Source organism: Medicago sativa, chromosome 8 (assembly GCF_051527215.1).
Source record: "Medicago sativa cultivar Bolivia chromosome 8, Bolivia_mono, whole genome shotgun sequence".
Lineage (NCBI taxonomy): Eukaryota > Viridiplantae > Streptophyta > Magnoliopsida > Fabales > Fabaceae > Medicago > Medicago sativa.
The window spans coordinates 88838130-88862222 of NC_140756.1; the positions used below are offsets into that span (position 1 = coordinate 88838130).

Below are 24093 nucleotides of genomic sequence, written 5' to 3' on the forward strand. Positions count from 1 at the left end.
ACACAATAAGAACTTTAAATTCGCATCAAGTCCCAATATATAGGAAAAATCCTGGGCCTGGAACATAAAATATGCAGCTACACAGAAAATTGTGCTAACGGAGGAAGCTACTCCATGTGAGCACATGCTATTAATTATCTATGGATAAATATCTTTTTTTGAGGGAATATGGATAAATATTTGAACAGTCTCTTCCGTGAAAGATATATCAGAATTTTAAGTTTAAATAGAAAAATGGAAATCAAGAAAGCTTGCTATGGAAGAAATATTTGGAGTACTTGCATCAATAAGAACCTCTGTTAAGTTAAAATCAACTAGAAAGACAAGGACATTTAACAATCATCTCATTGCATCAAATAGATTATTACAAAATCAAGTCAAATGTGTTGTCTACATTTCTTCCAAGATATTAATAAAAAATAAATAAAAAGAGCTAGAGTAAGAATAGATACCCAAATTCTGCTTCAACAACAACAACAACCAAGTCTTACCGCACTAAGTGGGGTCGGCTACATGAATCACATGACATCACAATGTTTTAAAGTAACAAAGGCAGGCAACAATGGATTATCTGATGAAACACAGGCAATAATCAGTTCACAACACTCACATCAGTCGTCAAAATTTTCCAACCTATGAATAATGTGGATAACACCATGATGAAGCAACTGCAGCAAACCACTTGCACCACATCACATTGAGGTATGTATCTGCAAAATGCAAAATCCAAAAGAAAACCAAAGGAAGAGGAGGGAGGAAGGAGATCAACAAAGAGTAGCAAACTTAATGTCATTCCGGCAAACAAAAAAGCTAATTTTATTATAAAACTTAAATGTATGTACATGAGACCTTGTTCTCTGATTTGTAAGAGCTACAACCAGAGTAATGTTTTCTAACATATAATCACTAGGAATACTAACTTCTACCTTGAACAAAAAGATCTTTACAGTGGAAGTCACAAATTTGAACACGAGCAAAATCTGAACAGCTGAAAACGTCACTCGAAAACAACACTTGGAGAGAATAATTTACCAAAGAATCTATATATCCTAATTGTAGACAGAATTAGCCATAAAACCATCCTATGTAACTGGTTATTTCTTCAGAGTACTTTGTTTCCTTTGTTATTGGTATAATAATGAACTATGTACAAAGAAAGCAGCTTCAAACCATCATATTCAAGTCTGAAAGGTCATCCATGGGAATTTCAAGGCCCATAAAGTCGTCATGATCTTGTAATCCATCGTCATCAATATTCAACCATGAACCAAGATCTTGACCATTGTCAGCAAGGTCACCGGGATCGCCGAGCACGTCCATTCCAGGCAGCTGGAGGTTGGACAAATCAATTGGCTCATCCAATCCACCCAAGCCAAACTCATCCTTTTCCTTGGTATTTCTATAACTAGGCTTTTCGGTAGACTTTGAAACAGAAGGCAATGCCGGTTTTGGTTGCTCTGGCAACTTGCCAAGGAGGCCATTTACAGAAACAGAATGCTGAGTTGCTTTCTGCTTAGGCTTTGTTTTGGTTTTTCTTTCTCCTTTAGCACTTGATGATGCTTGTCTACCAGCTTTTGTAGTTCCATTTCTGGATGGTACCTCTCTGCCGTGTCCCTTTCCATCTCTCTCCCTCTCGCTCCTCTTTCCTTTTGTGCTGCTTGTTAGAGAACTTCCAATCCCCGGAGTACTTGAATTACCTTGAGTACCCCCGACATCATCAAGGAACAATTCTCTCTTCTTCACCCTGTTTGACCAGAAATCTTCATTTCCACTGGTTTGCTCAGATGAATTATTTAAAGCAGGAAGCATATCTGATGAAGTGAGATCAAGATTATCCAAATTCTGAGAAATTGGTGATGGGCTCGGCTGTGAACCCATGGAAGCTGCAGAAAGAAAAATATATATAATTCAAAATATCAAAATCTAGTGTGTGCTGAAAGGAGCAAAAGGAAAAAAATATATATATAAATTGTTATCTAAGTATGTAAGTGAGCATGCTGACACAACAGATATATGGAATAAAAACAACATAAAATTATGCAGGCCAGAAATTAATGAAGAACCTGGTGTTGCTTCCAGAGACAGAGGAGAAGCATATGGTTTTGAAGAATCAGCCTCCAATCCATCTGATTTCCTAACAATGCTATGCTGGGAAGAAGCAGTTAGGAACAAATCCTTGAATAAAGGCTCGCTGAAACAGCTCTTGCCTGTATCTTCAAATTGGTGGTATCGCTCCAATGTCCATTTAACAAATGCCAGTGCAGCTTGCTTGACCATTTTGTTATTGCTTGAATTTTTTCCACTCGATGCACCTCGACAAGCCTGTCAATTAATCATTTGTCAAGCCACTCTGACATATGACGTAATTATGCAATACAGGGCATTTTATAGGGTGAGCCTTGTTACAACTGCAACACTAAGGTTCCTAGCTTGTGATCTAGTTCTCTCGAGTTTTAGACTTTGCTAACAGAAACGTGGGACTTCATCATCACACAATGGCCACCCTTTTATTGACTCTAATAGAAAATAGAATGTTGGACGATTTTCCTAAGGCCAATTTTAATCATTTTAGGCAAATAATAGGTCAAAGCATGAATTTTGGTTTTGCTTACAAATACCAAGAATGGGCTAAAACTGTCGCATACAAATTTAAAGAGCAGAGTAAGAATCCTTTGAGATTCAACATTTCCAAATGTAAATGGTAGGATTTCATATTTCATAATGAGGTAGGAGGAGCACTGTGATTATCACTTACTGTCAAATGTTTACACAGCACAATATATGATCCTTTCACACTTTGATATGTCTCTTATAATCCGCACTCAGAAAAAAGACCTGAACAATGACAGAGAGACCAAACAGGCCCTCACTCTGAAATCACTACCCAGTAGTGTAATATAAATATCCCCTTTTAATAAAAAAATATAAATATCCCCAACATTTTATGCAACTATTGTAATATAGCTCTAGCTAGATCTTCAGCCCAGAGGTTCGGGGTAAAACTAAATTAGCATGGAAAAATCTTGTTCTAAAGCTGACAACCAGATTATATAAACAAACAGTAATTTTGAATGTCAAGAAGATTACCGTGTATTTCTCATAAGCTGTCACAACAAGTTGGTCTAGAGCACGTTGATCAAAATCCCTGTCAAACAAGTTTATATTTAGAACAATAGAGACCCACACAAAAAATTAAAATTAGCATTTAACGGGTAAAAATGGCAGTGCAATTACTTTTCATGAAGTTCTTTTGCTGCTGATGCAGATTTCAACAATCCATCGAGCAAATTTTTCTTCTTGGAAACCTACGATACAGAAGAAAGTAAAAAATCACAAACTAAATCACATAAGATAAAAGATCAACTTCATTACTGACGAATTTTATTAATTAAATCTCCCCGGCTCTACAACCGATCTAAATGGTCATACTGTGTGAAATGTCATATAACAAAAATAGATACGGGGGTAGGGGGATTTTGACAGTTAGCACAGTATAACTTGAATTCAGCATCAATTGTACCTGTCCTTGGTAAAGCTCGCCTAACCTAGTAATATCCTCCGATATGGCTTCATCCTCTTCTTGCACCATTTCAGGCTATAAGAAGAAAAAAAAAACAGTTACGATCATAATAACATACTAAATATGAAACAAAAGTCATAACATTTGTAAGTAATCCATTAGTAAAATTAAAGAGATTTCTGAAAAAATTGCGAACAAGCTAGAACAATATAGTCAAAAGTCACTGGAATAGGCAAGTAAGCTTACCACTGATTCAAGGTCAAGTCCAATACTTTGAAGCTCCAATAGAAGCTTATCATTTATACCCAAGCTATTGTATTGCAACTCTGAACAGGCCAAGCTAGACATTAATGCTTTATCATGAAGAAAACCATTTATTGAGTTGCCAAAGCTTGGATTCAACCCAAAATTAGGAATATCAATCATATCACTTTCATCATGTGCCGGTTTCCCAATAATTCCATAACCATTATTAGCAGAATGAGAAGAAAACTGAAAATTAGATAGTGAATGGTGATCTAAACCACTCAATTCTAATTCTCCATCAAGCTCAGATTCATTATCATATGCATCAAACTTCAAATCTTCATTTCCACCGCTACGATCTTCTTCTGATATCAAAGCAGCTATAAGTCGTTGACAGAGAGGTACCATGTTATGATCTCCCTTGGGCAGTGGTAACTTTTCTGTATTATTACAAGCACTACGTTGAGCATCAGACCTGACATCTCTTTCACAGCCAATCAATCCATATCTATTAACAATGGTTTCACAACCATCTATGTTTGAAGGAACCGGAGTTGGAGTCAGAGTGCTTGATTCAAGATTTACCTAAAAGGGTAAGTGAAGTGTTAAAGAAGTTTGGTTCGTATTCTAGATTTGTCTCAGAAATTCCATTTTTTCGAACCAATTTAATGCAGAAAAGATTTTTCGAACCAATAAAAAGATTTGAAGCGAAGGTTTTCACAACAAACTAATGCAGAAAAGATATACGGAAAGCATGATCAAAAAATAAAATGCAGTGAGTATTGTTCCATGTTGGTTCAGAACATAACAAACATTCGTAGTAAATAAGTGTAACAAGAATTTTGTCATCACTCTAACTCGAAAATAATCAATCATCAGCAAATTTCCAATAACAGCCAAAAACTTCCATCATATAGAGAAGAAAAGGTTTAAACACAGCCACTACTTTATCAGATCTAAGCTAATCTCCGTAAGCTTTTTAAGATTTGGTGTATCGACGTGAAAATATACAGCTCAACATTATGCCATCTAGTCAATATAGTTACCAAATGATATCAGATACATAGAAGCTGATATGTGTCAATGTCATATCTTACTAGAACAGTCAATGCCTGGGCTGCATTATTCTGCAATGTCATATCTTTAACATCAAATACATGTCTAAAACAAAAGGAACCATTGCGCTTATCTTCTAATTGACACTCAACAATTCTCAGTAGTCAGTATTAATACTAGTAAACCCAGAGTAATTAAGGTGTTTGTTAGGTGAAATAGGAATGAAGAGAATAGAATCTGAGTCAGTTTCTGCTAGTGACAGTTACGTAGTTAGGTACATCTAACAAGAGGGAAAATAACAGAATAAAAAAGTTGAGAGGAGTGCAGGGTACGGCAGATTTTAAGAAAGTAGGGAGTGGAACCACCCTCTGCAATCCTGGAATTGAGATAAACTTTTCCTGTAATTCATATAAAAAATGTAGCCCGATTTCAGATTCAGATTCTTGAGCAATTGCAGATGGGAATAAATGTTTCATCATTTTATTGATCCAATTCCTATAGCAGTGCAGCCTAAGACACATTTCATTGCATCCAATAGAACCAACCAATGATCTAATAGGACAAAACAGAACCTACGAGTAACCGCATACAATAACACAACAAGGTCTTCCTCATCAATAATTACTTACACATGATATAGTTAATCTGCTACTTTATGTGCAATTAAGATACTATGGACACCATCACAAAAATCTAAAGCATCGCTGCAATGTACTAATTTCCATCATAATTCCTATGGAAGTGTCGTGACTAAGTGTCAATAGTTAAGCGTGACTACTGATCTGTCACAAACTTTAAAAAAGAAAAGTGAAGTCTATCATTGAAAAAACGAATATTAGTACCTTCTGCTTCCAGTAAGTAATATCTTCCTCGGTTATCAAACTGAAGAAAGGTTCCATCTGCTTCCAAAATGGGCTGGAGAAGGAGTAGGCTGCAGTAATAAAAATACTTTAAATTACTCCATCAGAGGGAAATTATTTAGGAAGAATAGTTATGAAGTTTTAGTATGATTTATACCAGATTTGATAACACCCTTCACAGCAGCCAATAACTCCCCGTGTCCATCTACTGACCCAACTAAACCAACGAAACAAAAAAATGAACAAGGATACTTACACTAAACATATAAATGTTGTGTTATTTAATTTTCTAATGTTTTAACTAGTACCAAAATAATCTGCTGCTGCACTGATGGCAGTAGGCTTTTGACGAGCATAGGCCTTACGATCAGAAAGCTTCCTTGTTGGTGGACGACCGACCTTGCTGCAAGGATTCCATAAAAACCTTAAAGACTTCGGCTCATGTGCTCAAAAAAAAAAAAAAAAAAAAATAGCAGGAGATAGAAGCATTTTAACCTTTCATTCTTATCACATCCTTGTCTTGCACTTCTTAGTTGTTTCGCAGTTCCTATTTTTCCAAGCTTCTCAGATGTCATTGGTGCCAGTGACCTTGTGGCATTGAGACTGCGCCCCGTCCTGCCTTGCCTCCGAACACCATCTCCAAGTTCTTCACCAGAAACAAGCTTACTCTTTCTGGTTACCAAGTTAGACACCTTTGGAACATTTTGTCCAGCTTTCAGATCTATCTCTTCTGGTTTCCTGCCCTTTTCTTTTGGTTTAACCTCAGCCACCCCAGACTCTTCACTTTCAGATAAAGCTGACGAAGGTGAAGGTTCACCTTTTAATCTAATTTGCTGAGGAGAACTGCCAGCTGAGCGTCTCACGAATCCTAACCCAATATCATTACCAGCCACATCAGAAACAGCATCCACGGCAGGAGCTTCATCATTACTCGAAACAACAGGCACAAAACTTGTTCTTCTGGCAGTGCGAGAGCTCTTTTGTGGCCTCTGCCAGGGGACAACGGGCGGGGAAGATGACTGTGCTGATGCCACACGTTTGCGATTGTTAGTACTATTAACACCAGCTGGGGGTTTTGTGGTGCAATGAGAAAGCTCCCAATCATTAGGAACAGCTGTTCTATGAACAACCGGTGACATCTTGGGGGCAACTCCTGAACCTGACCGTGGAGCCCGAATAGCAGTATTCATTTTAGCACTTGAGGTAGGGCTAGCTGAATTGAATTCGTCACGAACAGTTGCCCTGGGCATAAAACATGATATGGAAACTTAATCAACTGCAGAATTCAAATCATAAACATGAAGAGGTTTTAATCACTAATCACAAGGCTCCAAAAGCACATAGAAATGGGACAAGAATATAAGAAGCAGCATGTAAAAAATGCAGCCAAGGAAAGATCTTGTCCTCAAAGTAAAAAATCATATAAAGGAGAAAATGGGAGCCACAGCTTGCGGGGCTTACTTGTTAACAGCTCTGAAGTTCACCCTATCCTTGTCTGAACTAACAGAACGACCCCGCTTATCGTTGACAAGGGAATTATTATCTTGGCCGTTTCTATGGGTAGGGGTACGTATACCCAACCCAGTCTGCTGAGAGATTCCATCTGATTTGCTAGCTGCAACAGTTCCATTAGAAACTCCCAGCCTATACAAAGATACATGAAAATATTATATCTATAATCTAATATTAGCAAAACAAATAAGAATTTGATGATGATGATGATAAAAAACAGTATATTGTTACATGAAATCTTCCATTAGAGTTTAAAGCCATTGTCATAAAAACAAGAAAGAACCTAGCAAAATCCCTAACAATAGAACTCTTTCTTTCAAATAGATCCTTTCACCATTTACTAACATGTTTTAGTATCCACAAAAACTATTAAACTGAAAAACGTGATAATAATTTACTAACATGTTTCAATATCTACAAAAACTATTAAACTGAAAAACATGATAATAAAGATTGCACTGATCACTTAAAATATTCATACAACAACAACAACAATTTACCCAATACTTCCATACCTAAAAGAATTAGAATCGTTACTCAATTTCGACCGAGAATCAGTAGCAAGTCGTTGTTGCATTCCCTGTTTAGTTTCCTGGAAACCATTAACAGGTTTATTCAATGTAGTACTTGGAGAAACATCTAATTTGATGCATGAACGCTTCTTCTTCTTCATTTTTGACGTTTCCCAACCATCACCTACAATAGGTAAGTTTCGCTCTTCACTCTGAATTACACCATTATTGGCAATCCGTAGCTTTTCTTTATCTCTATCAACAGTCCCTGATGGCCTGACGAGAGAATTGGTGCGTACATCCATCTAGAATTTATCAAAACACGATCAGTTCTGTGCACACCATGTTAATCTTAAAGCTGACTTGACATATAAAAGAAATAACACAAGTTTAAAGCCACCGACACACACCCGTACCTCATTAGAACAGGAAGAAAATCTACATTTCGGTATTTCGCCACTTTAAAAAAAAAAAAAAATACACTAATGGCATAAACTAACTAAAGGTAATGAAATACAAAGCTTAAGGATTAATGCAAATTGTATACAACAAATATACCATAATTTTTTATGCATAAAAAATTCTATATATGAAGCGATATATCTACTAGCACACAAGTGAGGAAATGTTCTAGCACATATCTTTTGAGAATAGAGAATTTAACCAAACCAATTATCGTGTCAGTTGGAGATATGGAGAACAAATGTTTCAAAATATACTACAAAGTATATATAGTATACTAATATAAATGCAGTATTTAATCTAAAACAATATAAAATTGAATAAAAAACAATAAAAGGAATTAAAAGAAAGAATGAAATTCAAACCAAAACAATGTAAAATTGAATAAAAAAACATTAAAAGGAATTAAAAGAAAGAATGAAATTGTGCAGTGTTAACACTAGAAAACAATCGTGGGGAAAAACGTCAGACACATACCTTTACATCCACCATAGAAGTTCGAGGGCGCTTGTTTGGGCCAAGACTTTTGGTCCTTTCTTCCGACTTTTGCTGATCTAGTTCAAAACCACCGGTGACATGATGACCTTGAACGCCAACCTTACCGCTTGGCCCCAAGACTGAGCGGTCATTTAACATTACACTAGAACGATCATTGGAAAACCCTTCAACTCGAGATCTCTTCTTCACATTTACAGGTGGGAAAACTTCATTGAATACAGATAAGGCCTCATTAAACATTTTCACACGTTCCCTGTTGAAATGCATAATTATGCAATGTTATTCCTTAATTACACAAACCTATCTTAAATGCAAGTAAATAACCTACAAAGAACTACCTCGCCTTCACAGTGCTTGAATACAAACTATCCCTCATACGCTTGACGTCTTCTGGTACTGGGGATGGCAGTAGCTTTCCTTTTGCAGAACTAGATGGAGATTCATCAGGTGAAATTCCAAGAGCAGCATTAACATGTCGCTTATAATCCACATGACGATTAGACTTATGGTCTATTACTAGTAACTTTGGATCAAAATGCACATAATTAAAGAAGCTCTCCACATCCCCATGTTTTGCTGGAGAACTACTTCTCAACATGTTGGGCAGAGAAGACAGAATTGGATTTTCCATGCATTCTCGAAAGCTACCTGATCTATCTAATGAAGCAGCTATGTTGGATCCACGCTGCGCAGCGTACAGAGGTCTATCCGGGCTACTGGAAGATGCATCAAACTTACTAGATGTTGCCATTGCACTAGTTCACACACATCCTTCAAGTAAAGGGTAAATCTAAACAACAAGAGAAGAATTGGACAAATTACCTGAAAAGGTCAAAATCATAATAGAAAAATCAAACTCAATTGACATATATACTGTTTCCAAATATTAGAAGTCCACATAAATGTCAAAATTTGTAGAAGTTATTAACAGTATTAGCACCACTATTCTCATACAAAGCTACACTTAAAATGGAAACCCAATTTTTTTTATAAATCCTTCACTTCAATCAACTAGATAAATCTCAAAAAAGCTGGATTAAATTACATAATATGTATAACTGCTCTATACAGGACTACGCCCTCATTCTGATATCACTAATATATCATCGCTCCATATAGTATACCGCCTCCAACTAAAAATAATTATCCAGAAAACAAAATCTCATTTAATAACACTCACATAAGACTGATGACAACAAGTCCAAGTAGCAGATGAACATTTTCCTAAATGACTTTAACTATCTCAAGTTCAATTGAATGAACTATACTATCGTAAAGACGGTACTTGGTAGACAAGATGCGACGATACAAAATGGAAAATATGGGTTCTAATCTATGTTTGGTGCATTTTATTATTTTAGAACTAAAACAGGACCAAACATTGGGTGTAATGTATAAATAAAACAAAACTGAACCAGAGGTTAAAAAAGTATACATTTTGATTCAATTAAGAAGGTAGAATCAAGGAGAACAGAACAAATAAACTGCTCCATTCCAAATACATTCTGTGTGTGTGGGTGTGGGTGGTGGTGGGGGGGGGGGGGGGGGGGGGGGGGGCGTCTTCTTACCTTAAGTCTTTATAAGCATATAACTTCCTTCCTCAGCTCTTTTATAAATGTAGGTATCTATCCACCCCTCAAAAAGAAAATGCAGGTATCTTTTGAAGCTGCAAATTTTTAACAAAGAAAACTTAATGTCAACAGGTATGCCCATACATAAATGAAATGGCAAAAAGTGAATTACATAACCAGGTAAGAACTTTTCCAAATTCCATATTAGTCGGCGTTATGCAATTCAGATCAATTGTACATCACCCGGCACCATGATCATTATCATATACAGAAATGAATAAATACTCTACCGACATATGCTATGAAGATTTGCTAACAATATACTCAATGCAAACCAATCACCACAGTCCTATATGCTGACAATACTTCTAAAACTAACTTTACCCCATTCATTAATCACATTCACAAGAAAAACAGAAGATCAATATTTTCCAATAATCAGCTCGTTTTCCAACTCCGCAAAAAAAAAAACAAAAAAACAAAAATCAAGACCCACTTTCTTAGTGTGCCAAGCAGTGACATCATGCGCACACTCTTGTTGACAAATTTTGTTTCCTACACTCACAAATCACACCCATCTTCGTTCCTCAGTTCAATACATTATCTGCTACGACATTAAGCAATGACAACTAATTAGAAACTAATACACAATCTGAACACGAAGAAGTTACGTTATTTAATTCATAATATACAATATGATAGCTTGATAATGAATAAAAATCAAATTTTGGTATATTAAATATAACAAAAAATAAAAAGCGAGTATATAACTTGTATTTTCTAGGCGATAGCAAGTTCATACAAGCAGATAAATCTTCTACCCTATTGGTTCCATCTCAATTTGCTCAAAAGCATGGTTTTTTAATTATCTTTTCATTTGGTAAAAAAAAAAAAATGTAGGTATCTATCCACCCCTCAAAAAGAAAATGCAGGTATCTTTTGAAGCTGCAAATTTTTAACAAAGAAAACTTAATGTCAACAGGTATGCCCATACATAAATGAAATGGCAAAAAGTGAATTACATAACCAGGTAAGAACTTTTCCAAATTCCATATTAGTCGGCGTTATGCAATTCAGATCAATTGTACATCACCCGGCACCATGATCATTATCATATACAGAAATGAATAAATACTCTACCGACATATGCTATGAAGATTTGCTAACAATATACTCAATGCAAACCAATCACCACAGTCCTATATGCTGACAATACTTCTAAAACTAACTTTACCCCATTCATTAATCACATTCACAAGAAAAACAGAAGATCAATATTTTCCAATAATCAGCTCGTTTTCCAACTCCGCAAAAAAAAAAACAAAAAAACAAAAATCAAGACCCACTTTCTTAGTGTGCCAAGCAGTGACATCATGCGCACACTCTTGTTGACAAATTTTGTTTCCTACACTCACAAATCACACCCATCTTCGTTCCTCAGTTCAATACATTATCTGCTACGACATTAAGCAATGACAACTAATTAGAAACTAATACACAATCTGAACACGAAGAAGTTACGTTATTTAATTCATAATATACAATATGATAGCTTGATAATGAATAAAAATCAAATTTTGGTATATTAAATATAACAAAAAATAAAAAGCGAGTATATAACTTGTATTTTCTAGGCGATAGCAAGTTCATACAAGCAGATAAATCTTCTACCCTATTGGTTCCATCTCAATTTGCTCAAAAGCATGGTTTTTTAATTATCTTTTCATTTGGTAAAAAAAAAAAAAAAACGAGACCTAGGAGTAAGAATTAGAAACCCTAAGATCAAAATCAACATAAAATGAAAAGAAGGAAATAACGAAGAACCTTAATGGGAGAGTAAAGGCATTAAAAATTGGCAAAAAAAAAAAACAAAACCCTAGAAATGAATTTGAAAAAAAAGAGCGAAATTGAAAATTGAAAGACCTTGAATGTTGCAATGAAGAGAGGGTTTAATCGTGGATTGAGAAAATCGAAGAATGGTTGAAATTGAAACGTTGAATGACGACGGTGGTGAAATGAGTTTATAGGTACAAATTTGTAAGAAGCAAAACCGTGAACGACGAAGAGTACGGTGTTTTTGATCATTCATCGCTGAAATTGGGTTGTCTTTTATATTTACTGTTTTACCCTTCTCTTTTATGTCTTTTAGAAAATTGGGTTACCTTGTTTATTGAGGATATTTTGGTAATGTCGTCGTTCGACACCGTATATCTGGCATTGTGTTACAGACATGTGCTTCTCAATTATCTTCCTAATTAATTAATTAATCTATTCCAAACTGCAATTTTATTTATTACATCCTCTATCCTAAATTACACTACATTTTGGATATTTCAAAAACATATTTAAACAATTTTTTTCAAAACGTTCTATAATTTAGGATGGAGGGAGTAACAATTATTGTTTCTATCTTACAGTTATGATCGAATAAAATGACCATTTATTTGGTGCATTTGTTTTGACTTTTTTTTTTTTTGAGCAAAGACAAGATTAATGCTTTTCATTCATAATCAAAGGGTACAAAGTAGATGGTACATCATAGAAAATATGGGGGCTAGGATTGGATAAGGACGCTCTAGCAATACTATGAGCAACCTTATTTGCTTGCCTCCGAACATACGACACTACAAAATCAGGATTATCTAACAGTAGTTTCCTACATTGTGATATGATATCTCCAAACTCATTGGTAGGAACATTTGAAACAGCAAGTGCATCAACTAGGGACTTGCAGTCTGATTCAAAGCAAACAATGTGCAATCCCTTTGATATTGCCATTTTGATAGATTCAAGCAAACCCACGGATTATGCTTCTAGTACCGTGGCGGTGAAATGCGACACGTCTGATTTTCCAAATAATAGCTGACCCGAGGAGTCTCTAAAGCACATACCGTATCCCATGATAGAGTTGTTGTTGAAGGTAGCTGCATCGACGTTACACTTTATCACACCAATCGGAGGTTTTGACCAAGTAAAGGTATGATCAACTTTGACCAAGTAAAGTTGTTGTTGTTGAATGCGTTTGTTTTGATTTAAAAAAGAATTTTGTTTTAAAATTAAAGATTTTGGGAAAATGTTGAAACTTCATTTACTTACTATAAAAAAATCAATATTTTTTGAAAAATTTAAGACCGATACATAATTTCTTTGATTTTAGTAAAAATAGATTTTAAAAAAGTTAGTAAGAATAACTTTTTATTTTAAGGTAAAAATGATTTTTTAACAAAAAATTATTTTTAATTAGAAACAAACAACGGGTGCATTTATTTCAATTTTAAGAAAAATAGATTTTGCTTTGAAATAATCTTTTGATTTTATTCTCGAGATTTTGAAGAAAAAAAATCTAAAGTTATTCACATTTGTTTACTATCCTTAAAATCACTAAAAAAAAAAGGTTTTAAATTTATTCAGGGGTTACCTCCTTATTCCTTAAAAAAATTGATTTTGGAAAAAGTTAGGGCCCGTTTGTTTGGGATATTTTTTAAATAAAAATATATTTTTAACCAAAAAATCATTTTTTTTATTTTTGTTGTGCTTGTTTTAGATTTTTAAAAAATCTATTTTGTTAAAAAAAAATCATTTTTAGTCTCAAAATGTAAATCTATTTTTAGTAGTTTTTTCAAAACCTATTTTTTTTCTAAAGACAAGGAGGTCAAGTGTAAGAGCTTCAAGTCTTAAAAAAATGATTTTTATGATAGTGAGCAAAAAGAAGTAGCTTTAGATTTTTTTAAAAATCTATAAAAAAAAAATATATCTAGATTCTTCTAACCCAAAATCTATTTTTTTTTAAATTGAAACAAAGGCATCTTTAATCCTAATAGCTTTTCATAAAAATATATCTAGATTCTTCTAACCCAAAATCTATTTTTTTTTTAAACTGAAATAAAGGCATCTTTAATCCTAATAGCTTTTCATTTTAGAATAAAAAATTGATTTTCTGATAAAATAATTTTAGAAAAAAATCCTAAACAAACACTAAAAAATGACATAAGTGGTTTTTTTTATAATAAATATTTTTTTCTAAAATAATCTTGAACAAACGTGCATGTTTGCTCTATGTTATTTTAGAGACGTTTATTCAAGATTATTTTAGAGAATAAATCACTATGAAATTATTTTTGAAGAAATCTATTTTTTAACTAAAAAAATCACTTTTATTATTTTATAATAAATATATTAAAATAATGAAAGTGATTTTTTGTTTAAAAATATATTTCTTCCGCAAAAAATCACAAACGAGCGTACTGATATTTGGTTTGAAGACTTCTATTGGTAACCTAGATCGGTCCGATTACGGGTTCTTCTTAAGAATTCGTTAGGGGTTGGATTTATGGCTTTTTCAAAAGTTGTGGTTTTACATCTGATATTAATGTCGAGCTTTAGGCTATATCCCATGGTCTTGATCTAGCTTGGACTCATGATTACAGATATATAATCTGTGAATATGATCCTCTCTCCACAATAAAATTTATTAAAGACGGAGTCTCGCATACCCACCAATATATTGCGATTGTTGATTATATTAGATCCCTGTTGGCTAAGGACTGAAACATTATACTTATGCACACCTTGCGGGAAAGAAACTCTTGTGCCGATTGGTTGGTTGGAGCTACTCTTAATAATGAGATTATAATTTTTTATTTTTGTCCTCCTTTATTGGCTAGTATTTGGAGCTGATACTATGAAAGTATCTTTCATTAGACTTTAGTTTTCTTTTCTTTTTTGTTTTTTTTCTCATTGATAAAAAAAAAATCGGTTTGAAGAAATTTGAATCCAGTATCTTGAATTTACCTTCTGCTATTGAACTAACGCTTCACATGTAATGCAAGTGCTATGACGATTATTTCAAATTTTTAAAAAAAATGAAAACGTGACTATGAAAGTATCTTTCATTAGACTTTAGTTTTCGTTTCTTTTTTGTTTTTTTTTTCTCATTGATAAAAAAAAATCGGTTTGAAGAAATTTGAATCCAGTATCTTGGATTTACCTTCTGCTATTGAACTAACGCTTCACATGTAATGCAAGTGCTATTATGATTATTTCAAATTTAAAAAAAAAATGAAAACGTGATATAGAAAAAAGCAAATTAATTTTGAAGTTTCCTTTCAATTAATCGCATATAATTATTTAAATGACAAATAGTCATTTACGTCCTCAAATGTACAATAAGTAGTCACATTAGCGTCAATGTAGTGAAATTACAAAATAATCCTTGATTGTAGACTTGATTAGTCAAAATAATCTTTTGACAAGAACAATTGTTCCTATTTTTGATGAAAAAATGCTTACATCTTTCATACGTACTCCTTGTTTTACCCCGCCACTCTTCAACCCTCCAATCACTCCAAGGTTGTGGCGTTAAAGAAAACATTTTATTGACATGAACTATTTTGGTTAACGGAGTGCACAATAAAGATTGTTTTATAATTTTGCTAGATCGAGGGACTGTTGTGTCTCCATGTTAGAGGTTGGGGTGTTGTGGGATCAATTTAGGCGTTTGTTTGAGTCAAGTGAGGATCCTAATGTTTCAGTGGCGACAATGAGGATGGAAGGTTGGGAGGTTGACGAGGTGGGTTTGAGGGGGAGAAGAAGACGATTTGCCTGGGAAGAGGAACAGTTGGTAGATTGTGCTAGGTTGCTTGATAACATGTTTTGCAGGGTAACGTAAATGACAAATGGGTTTGGAAACATGACCACGTCGAAAGGTACTAAGTAAAAGGTGTATATCATATTCTAACGCCTACATATCAGCTTCTTGTCGACAACCATCAGACTTAATTTGGAGCAAAGTAGTGTCTCTCAAGGTGTCATCTTTGCATGGAGAACAATTAATAAGAGAATTCCCATGAAGGGCAACTTAGTTCGAAGAGGAGTAATTCCAATTGTTTCGGTTTTGTGCTCGGCCGGATGCGGAAAAGATGAAACCATCAATCATCTATTTTTGGAATGCGACTTCTTTGATAGCATTTGGCATCTTCTTCATTGTTGGTTGGGTATAACTACCGTTGTTCCATCATACATCAGATGTCACGCGCAACAACTTTTTGGCGCGCATGTTTTCAAGAAGGACATTCGTTCTTGTTTTCAGATGGTGTGGCAGGCGTGTTTTCGGGTAAAATGGAAGGAGCAGAATTTGAGAATTTTCAACAACGTGTCTTCTCAGCAGACACGGATACATGTTAAGTAAATTGGGGACAGCTGACCCCATTAACATTCTAATTTCTTCATGAGTTTTTGAATAGATTTAATTTTTTTTCTTAGGTAAAATTAAGTGTTACTCCCACAAAAAATTATTGAATAATGTAAGTTGTGAAGAGTTAAATATACAATAATGTGAGAGATACATTATTGAATATTTTTTTTGTCATGCTAACAAGTGCTTTTAACATACCCCCTCTGTTTCAAAATGAGTGTTGCTTTAGCCAAAAAAAAATTGTTTCAAAATGAATGTCACTTTCAGTTTCCAATGCAATAATAACTTTTTCTTTTCAATTGTACTCTCCAATTAATACTCTGCACACTACTTCCAAAGTATTACTTTTAAAACTAACCAATAGGTAATAAGGATAATTTGGTAAAATAAACATTCTTTTTCTTTTAATCATTGCATTTCTTAATATGTGTGTAAACACCTAAAACGACACTCATTTTGAAACGGAGGGAGTATTGTTTAAGGAACTTACAAAAATAAATTTTATCTTGTAAATACAAGTCAAAGTAGTTTCAATGTAATAATTATATTACTTTTTAGACAAAAGTTATTTACTATAGTTGCTTAAACATCGTCGTAAAGGCGCTTGTTAGCATTTTGCATTTTTTTTTTCATATTTTTTTTTTGTCAATTACAAAGAGAAATATTTTAACACTATTGAAAATGAAAAAAATTCTAAACATTACGTTAGGTATACAATGATATAATTTTTAGTTTTTTCCATAATGAAAATGATGTCATCAATTTATTGTTCATAGGTTGATACAAATTTTTCAAAATTATTTGTGATATATAATTTTGCCCTCATTAACTGAAAATCATGGATCCGTCACTGCTTCTCAGGATCAACTTCTCAATAGTATTAAGTTTCATTCTTGATGGTGGCTAAATACGCATAAACCAGGTTTCTCTATTGATTTTCATTATTAATGGTCTACGTCGTCTCTTTGTATAGGTTACACCAGTTTGTAATTGTGGTTTCTGTTTTGTCATGTTTGTTACTCTATGATTTTTTGTACCATTTCCCATTAGGCACATTTTGTGCTTAACTGGTTTGGTTTTTATTATATTTTGCATTTGGATTCTTAAAAAAAAAAAAAAACTATTTACCCATTCTTTATACGAGTTTAAGGTAAATATGATTAACACCAAATGCAAATTTCGGAGAGATTTAGTGCAGTTGTTCAAATTCAAACCTTCAAGGTCAATACTAAAATGATTTAAAGATAAATCAAGTGTGTGAAGAACGTTGGAAGAATTGCAAATTTGAGAACTGAATCCACCAGTGAATGAATTGTTTACTCACACTGAGAGCAAGTAGACGTGGAAATTCACCAAGGTGGAAAAACTCACCAGGAAACGAGTTACTTTAAATATTCAACACTTCAATGAGTTTCAAACCAGAAAGTGTCTCAGAAACACGTCCCGACAACATGTTATAGCTCAAATCAAGGAATTTCAACATCTTCAACTTGGAACATAATTAACCACATATCATCAAGCATCCTAATATTTACAGATTCAAAGAGGTAAGAGTTTTATTTTTTAAAAATTGTTTCTTCTTTAGGTTTGGAGGGGCATTTTGAATGTAATATTTGGTTATCTACATTACTTTATGCATTGCTCACTGATCTCATTTTACACACTTCTTTAAACTTTTCTCGAAAGAGACTTGATTTGTTCGTAATTAAATGTGACCAGCTCATAAGGAAATCCATGTATAACTTGTAGTTCTCTTGCGCAAAAAGTTATATGGTGTAGTGCATCATTACCGAAAGAAAGAAGGTCATAATCATTTGCATCAGTGAAGCAATATTTCAATTTGTACAATTCAGAGCTTTCAGAAGTTATTACAAATGGCGAATGAGATTTCTGTTCTGCACTCTGCAGGTCTTTCTTACCCCTTCTCATCTAGCCATTGTCTTGGAGTATGCTGATGGTGGTGAACTCTTCATGAGGATAGGCACAACCGGTCGATTTAGTGAAGACGAGGTTATAGAATTAATGTGTTTGAATTGAACTGTTGTTTTTCCTTTTAAAAAAAAATCGTATATGCGAATAAGTTATTCACATTGAAAATTTTCCTATATTTGCTACATGCAAGATATTTATTCCAAAAGCTAATATCTGGTGTTAGCTACTATCATTCAATGGTATCCATGCGCTCATAATTAATTGTGTTCTTCATTAAAAGCTCATGTCTTATATTACGCTTTAGGAAATTCATCATAGAGATTTGAAATTGGAAAACACTCTCTTGGATGGAAATCCATCCCCTCGGCTTAAATCTTGCAACTTCGATTACTCCAAGGTTAATAGTAATTCACATAAAATGATCCATTTTGAAGATATATCATATTATTTGTTGATTTTTTTCATTAAATTCAATATTCAATTGCAGTCTGCAGTTCTCACTCTGATCCAAAGGCGACAGTTGGAACTCCTTCATTCAGTGCTCCTGAGGTTCTGTTATGAAAGGAGTACAACGGAAAGGTACCTGGGATTTTATCAATCATTTTCTCGAGGGCCTTAAAAACCACGTTTCAAATTCAAACCACTTTTTATGGCTATTAACAGACATGGATCAACAATTGACAAATAGTAATAGTACAGTCTCGTATCGATTAGAAGTTCACAGTTTAGTAAAAAATTGTTGATTCAGTTAGTGTTTTTGGCTATTTTTGTATAGATTGCAGATGTGTGGTCCTGTGGTGTGACACTTTATGACATGCTAGTTGGTGCATATCCATTTGAAGAACCAGAAGATCATAGAAATTTCAGAAAGACTATTGGGGTGAGCTCTAATTTTACTTCAGGTTCAAAGTGCCATTCACTATGAATAATCTCTTATAGCAGGAAATTTGAACTCTGATTCTCTATGCCTGGTAGAGGAAAATAGCTGTTCAATACTCCTTTCCCATGATGTACAAATTTAGGTGCAGTTTTTAAATGGAATAGACAAAAATTTCAAGAAATGGTCCCTAACCCCTGCCCTGTGCCCCTGTCCCAACAAAACAAAGTAAACAAAAGTCAAAACTCAAAAAACAAAAGCACACGTGTAATCTTGATGGGGAACTAGTGAGCTAGAGTTTCAAGGGTCAAGGGTCAAACACTATGGGACACAACAAAACAACATGGATTAGTGTTTGTTTGTTACATCTACTTCAAACCAAACATACCTCAGTACTTGTTTTGAAGATCGAAAGTCAATTTTACTACTTTTAAACTAACAATAAATGGACAAACAAAAAGTCTTTAAGCCAACAAAATTCAACTGTTTCATTCATTTTCTGTTTCAATAAAAAAAATCTATCCCCCCCTTTGTATATTTTTTTATTGAACTAACATCACACTACATCACTAAGGTTACGATCTTTCTCAAATGTGACTACAACAAACAATAAGCCATAGCCAAAATAATGACATACATTGATATCATCATCATGACATAACAGAAAACATAAAAAAAACCTATTAAAAAGTATTGCCAACACGACCACGATGCAACAAATCATGAGCAATATTATCCCTAGCTTGAACAGCAGCAACAGATCTTACACCATTCTCAGCAACCATTTCATCATCAAAAAGTTCAAAATTCCATGCAGGATCCATCTTCTCATTTCTCATTTCACAGATATTATGCAGAACACAGCAAGCACCAAGAACACCAGGCAACTCCTCAATCTTCACCTCTATCCTCTTCTGCAAACAAGACCACCTTCCTTTCACCTTTGCAAACGCATCCTTACACAGCTTCTGAATATCCTCCACTTTCTCATTAAACGCGTGCTGTGTCCAAGTCAAATTCTGATGTGTATAAGGAACCAAAATTCCATCCATCAAAGGGAACCCAGAATTTCCAACAACCCAAGAATCTTTCAAATTCCCTGTCATAGCTCTCTGATACATTACAGATTTCTCCAAAACCTGATCATCATTATAAGAACCAGGGTAACCAAGAAAAACATCAGTGAAAATCCCTTTAGTATCAACCACACCTTGAACAGTAACAGAGTATGCAGTTTTCTGGTTCCTCTGAGTCTGCCTCTTATTGAAATAAGAATTCACATTGGACTTAGGTGCAATTATTGGAATATGTGTGGTATACATTGAACCACCAACATTTGGCATTCCAAAAAGACCCTCAAACTCTTGTTTAATCAAATTCATCTTATTTTCATCAGGCCAACTAATAAACTTTGGCATAAGAACTTTCTTGATTGCAGCACAGACCTCGAGAACCAGCTTATGACAGGTGGATATACCCAAACCGAACCTCTTTGAAACCAGCCTTAAAGGATCACCGGTGGCAAGTCTCCAGATACAAACCGCCACGCGCTGCCGCCCGGGAATTGCATCCCTTAGCAAAGTGTTTTTCTTTGAAACAGCTGATTCAAGTTCTTGGCATATAAACTCGAACGTTGCTTTGCTCATCCGGAAACATCTCCTGAACTCTTCCTCCGGAAATTCTGGACTGCTGCATTTCTGCCACCAGTCTTTTGGACGTTCTTTCACCCATAACCGTCTTACTGGACCTCCCATTGCTGAAGAAGTTGCGGTGGTCGCGACAGCTTGTGCGTCGCGACGCGGTTTCTTTCTAACTGACGATAACAAGTCGTCGAAATCAAAATCAATCTCAAAGCTGGAGTTGTCCATTGTTGTTGTTGGTGATTGTTGTTGTGTTGTTGGTATTTGTTGTTGTGGTGTATCAAATCGAATGAGAGTATTAAGGAAGTCGTTTAAAGAATTAGTGTCATTGCAGTTGTTGTTGTTGTTGGGGCTGATTGATTCCCATTGTAACTGTGATTGTGATGAATCTTCGGGGTGATTTCTTTTCTTTGGGTTTACATTTGGTTGTTCCATTTCAGGGAAAAAATGGGAATAATCTTCAAAAGAAGGAGGGAATGTGAGTGAATCAATCTCCATGTGAAAAATGAGTATTAGTACTTTTTTTGTGTGAACGCTGAAGAATATTGTGATGAATTGAGAATAGAACGAGAAAAAATGAGTTTATATGAGTGAAGGAAAAAAGCGTGTGAACGCGGTACTTTGACTATGACTCAACAGTAATGAGTGTGTGTTTAGAGAAAAGAAAAACGTGTTTTTTTCTCTCTATGGTTTGGTTTGTAACTCAACGCGTTTGAAAAAAAAACGAAAAACATTGGAAATTGTGAACGAAATGTGTCAGAAGCTAACTTTGGTCAACAAACAGAATCAAGGATTTGCCATAGCATAAATCCAAAAACTATCTATTACTGTACTATTACTACTACTTGCAAAGAGAGTGGGTGTGTCCAAAAGCTTAGATTACTTCTCTATTTATTGGCGTAATGTTCATTAAAATAATCATATCTAATAAAAAAATCTAATTGCTATATATACTAATATTTTGACCAACTAATTGCTGTATATAAAAAAGAATACAGTATTAATTTACTATTAAAGACTAAAAATTGGATTTGAATGGATTATTAATATTCCTTTTTTCTAAAAATACTCAATGAATGTACATGGATTTGTTATTTTTTCCAAAAAAAATAAATTTGTTATTAAAGACTAAAAAGTTGGATTTGAATGAATTATTAATATTATTTTTTCTAAAAATAATCAATGAATGTACATGGAAGAAATTTTTTCTGTTATTTTTTCCAAAAAAGAAAAAAATTGCTATTAAATGCTAAAAAGTTGGATTTGAATGAATTATTAATATTCTTTTTTTCTAAAAATACTCAACGAATGTACATGGAAGCTAGTTTTTTTTGTTAAAATAAAATCCCACATATGGCTATAAGAAGAAATTTAACATTTGATACATTTTGCTTAAAAAAAATTGATACATTGAAAGTTGTGTTATGCATTTTAGTTAGAATGGTGATATACTTTTTCTTTTATTAATTTTGAAAAAGAATTATTTTAATATTACAATTAATGTACAAGATTGACTGCGACTACTAATGAATAAAAAAAAATATTCGAGTCAAATGTTTATCACTAAGGAATAAAAGATACGGGATAACTACAGAAAAAATACAGGACAGATAAATTTTGATTGATGCATGTAGTTGGATAAAAAAAAAATTGAAGGGAAATTGAATAATTATTTGTAACTAATACTTAAAAAAGCACAAGATAGATATTTGTCACCGATAATTATAATATATTAATTTATTATTCAACCAAACAATTAAACTTAAATGTTAATGACTTTCACCAAATGATGAATTGTTTGAAAAAATCTGAGTTTGATTTCGGATCACCTTTCTCTAGAAAACAAAAAGGTTAACTCTAAAAAGATATTTTTTTTTTTGAAAGGGACTCTAAAAAGATATTTATCTATTCTCTAACTATGAAAGTTAATTACCAGCAAAAATATAATTATACCCCATTGTAATTGTTTGAAAGTTCACCACTTTTTTTTGAAAATGTTAACAAGTGCCCTAAGAGCATTGTTTAAGCATATAAAAGTAGCAACTTTTGTATTGGAAATTGTACGAATATGACTTTAACAAGTGTTTGACTTATATTTTCAAGACATATTTTTCTTTTGTGGGTTCCTTAAACAATGTTCTTAGGGCACTTGTTAACAAGATTCTTTCTTTTTATCCTCGTGTTTTTTTTCACACCAAACAATAACGACTCACGAGTTTTCACAATTTTATGTTTCGAGGCATAATACTAATTATCTTAAAAAATGTTTATCTTCCTAAAAACCGCAAAAGAGAATAGCTACCGCGTTACATTATATTTAATTTACATTTACTAAAAATAATTTTTAAGATGTTCAACTACTTTTATCTTGCATCAAATCTATTTGATGTAATGGAACTACCTTTCTCTGAGATATTTTTTTTAGGGTCTTGTTAACCAAAAGTAGAAAGAAAAGTCAAATTTTACATTGAAAAGAATACTTTTTTAACTTTCAAAAAGTATAATGCACAATTTTCAATACAATATTTCCTTTTATAATTCCTTAACCAGTGCCCCAGAGGCATTGGTTAACATTTCCCTTTTAGTATAATGCACAATTTTCAATACAATATTTCCTTTTATAATTCCTTAACCAGTGCCCCAGAGGCATTGGTTAACATTTCCCTTTTTTTAAAATAATCTAATGAAAAATGACATTTGCTTCAATATTTACGAGAAACAAACTTTATGAAAAAAAAATCACAATTAAAAATATTAATAAATACATTCCACTTATTAACGCGGGAGAAACATTTATCACCGACAATATAATTCTTATACATTTTAGTTTGAATGGTGAGATATATTTCCTTTTATTAATTTTGAAAAAGAATTGTTTTAATATTACAATTAATGTACAAAATTGACTAAGACAAGGATGATATCTGTGTCAAGTACGTGGAATTAATGCACCGACAAAATTTAATCAAAAGTTTGTTTTCAAATTAAATTAAAAATTAATTCATACAAAAATACATTTCACACAAAATCAATGTATTTTAAAGTTATTTGACATATAAATCTACATAAATTATAAAGTTAATTATACTATTGTATAGTTTTTGTAAAAAAATATATTATATAGTTGTATTGACGTTTGTCAATGAAAGTTGGTTCAACTGATAAAGAGTTGATTCACCTGCATGATTCACCTGCATGATCGTGGGTTCAACTC

At 33.5% G+C, this 24093-nt stretch overlaps 1 protein-coding gene across 9 annotated transcripts; it reads right to left on the reverse strand.

The window, feature by feature from the left end:
- Positions 1-789: 789 nt before the first annotated feature.
- Positions 790-12305, reverse strand: LOC146902972 (serine/arginine repetitive matrix protein). Of its 9 annotated transcripts, none has more exons than XM_085731454.1 (17): positions 12161-12305; positions 10235-10332; positions 9005-9382; positions 8646-8919; positions 7710-8011; positions 7144-7326; positions 6178-6924; positions 5991-6085; positions 5840-5899; positions 5665-5753; positions 5188-5220; positions 3767-4351; positions 3521-3595; positions 3235-3305; positions 3088-3145; positions 2064-2322; positions 790-1883 (listed from the first exon to the last, which is right to left on the reverse strand). In XM_085731454.1, exons 3-17 carry the CDS (start codon positions 9295-9297, stop codon positions 1165-1167), a joined length of 3843 nt encoding a protein of 1280 aa, XP_085587580.1. In that variant the 5' UTR covers positions 9298-9382; positions 10235-10332; positions 12161-12305; the 3' UTR covers positions 790-1164. The 9 variants fall into 9 exon arrangements, with proteins under 9 accessions (XP_085587580.1, XP_085587579.1, XP_085587576.1 ...); XM_085731453.1 differs by having other exon boundaries at positions 5155-5220; XM_085731450.1 differs by having other exon boundaries at positions 9005-9456.
- Positions 12306-24093: the final 11788 nt, after the last annotated feature.

Bases quoted from the DNA above. Each gene is read 5' to 3' on its own strand.
- LOC146902972 (XM_085731448.1), bottom strand. From the start codon at position 9,417: ATGGCAACATCTAGTAAGTTTGATGCATCTTCCAGTAGCCCGGATAGA. The intron at 6,086-6,177 runs GTTAAAATGCTT...GAATCCTTGCAG, and splicing joins GGATGTGATAAGAATGAAAG to CAAGGTCGGTCGTCCACCAA. The intron at 3,146-3,234 runs GTAATTGCACTG...CTTGTTTGACAG, and splicing joins GCAAAAGAACTTCATGAAAA to GGATTTTGATCAACGTGCTC.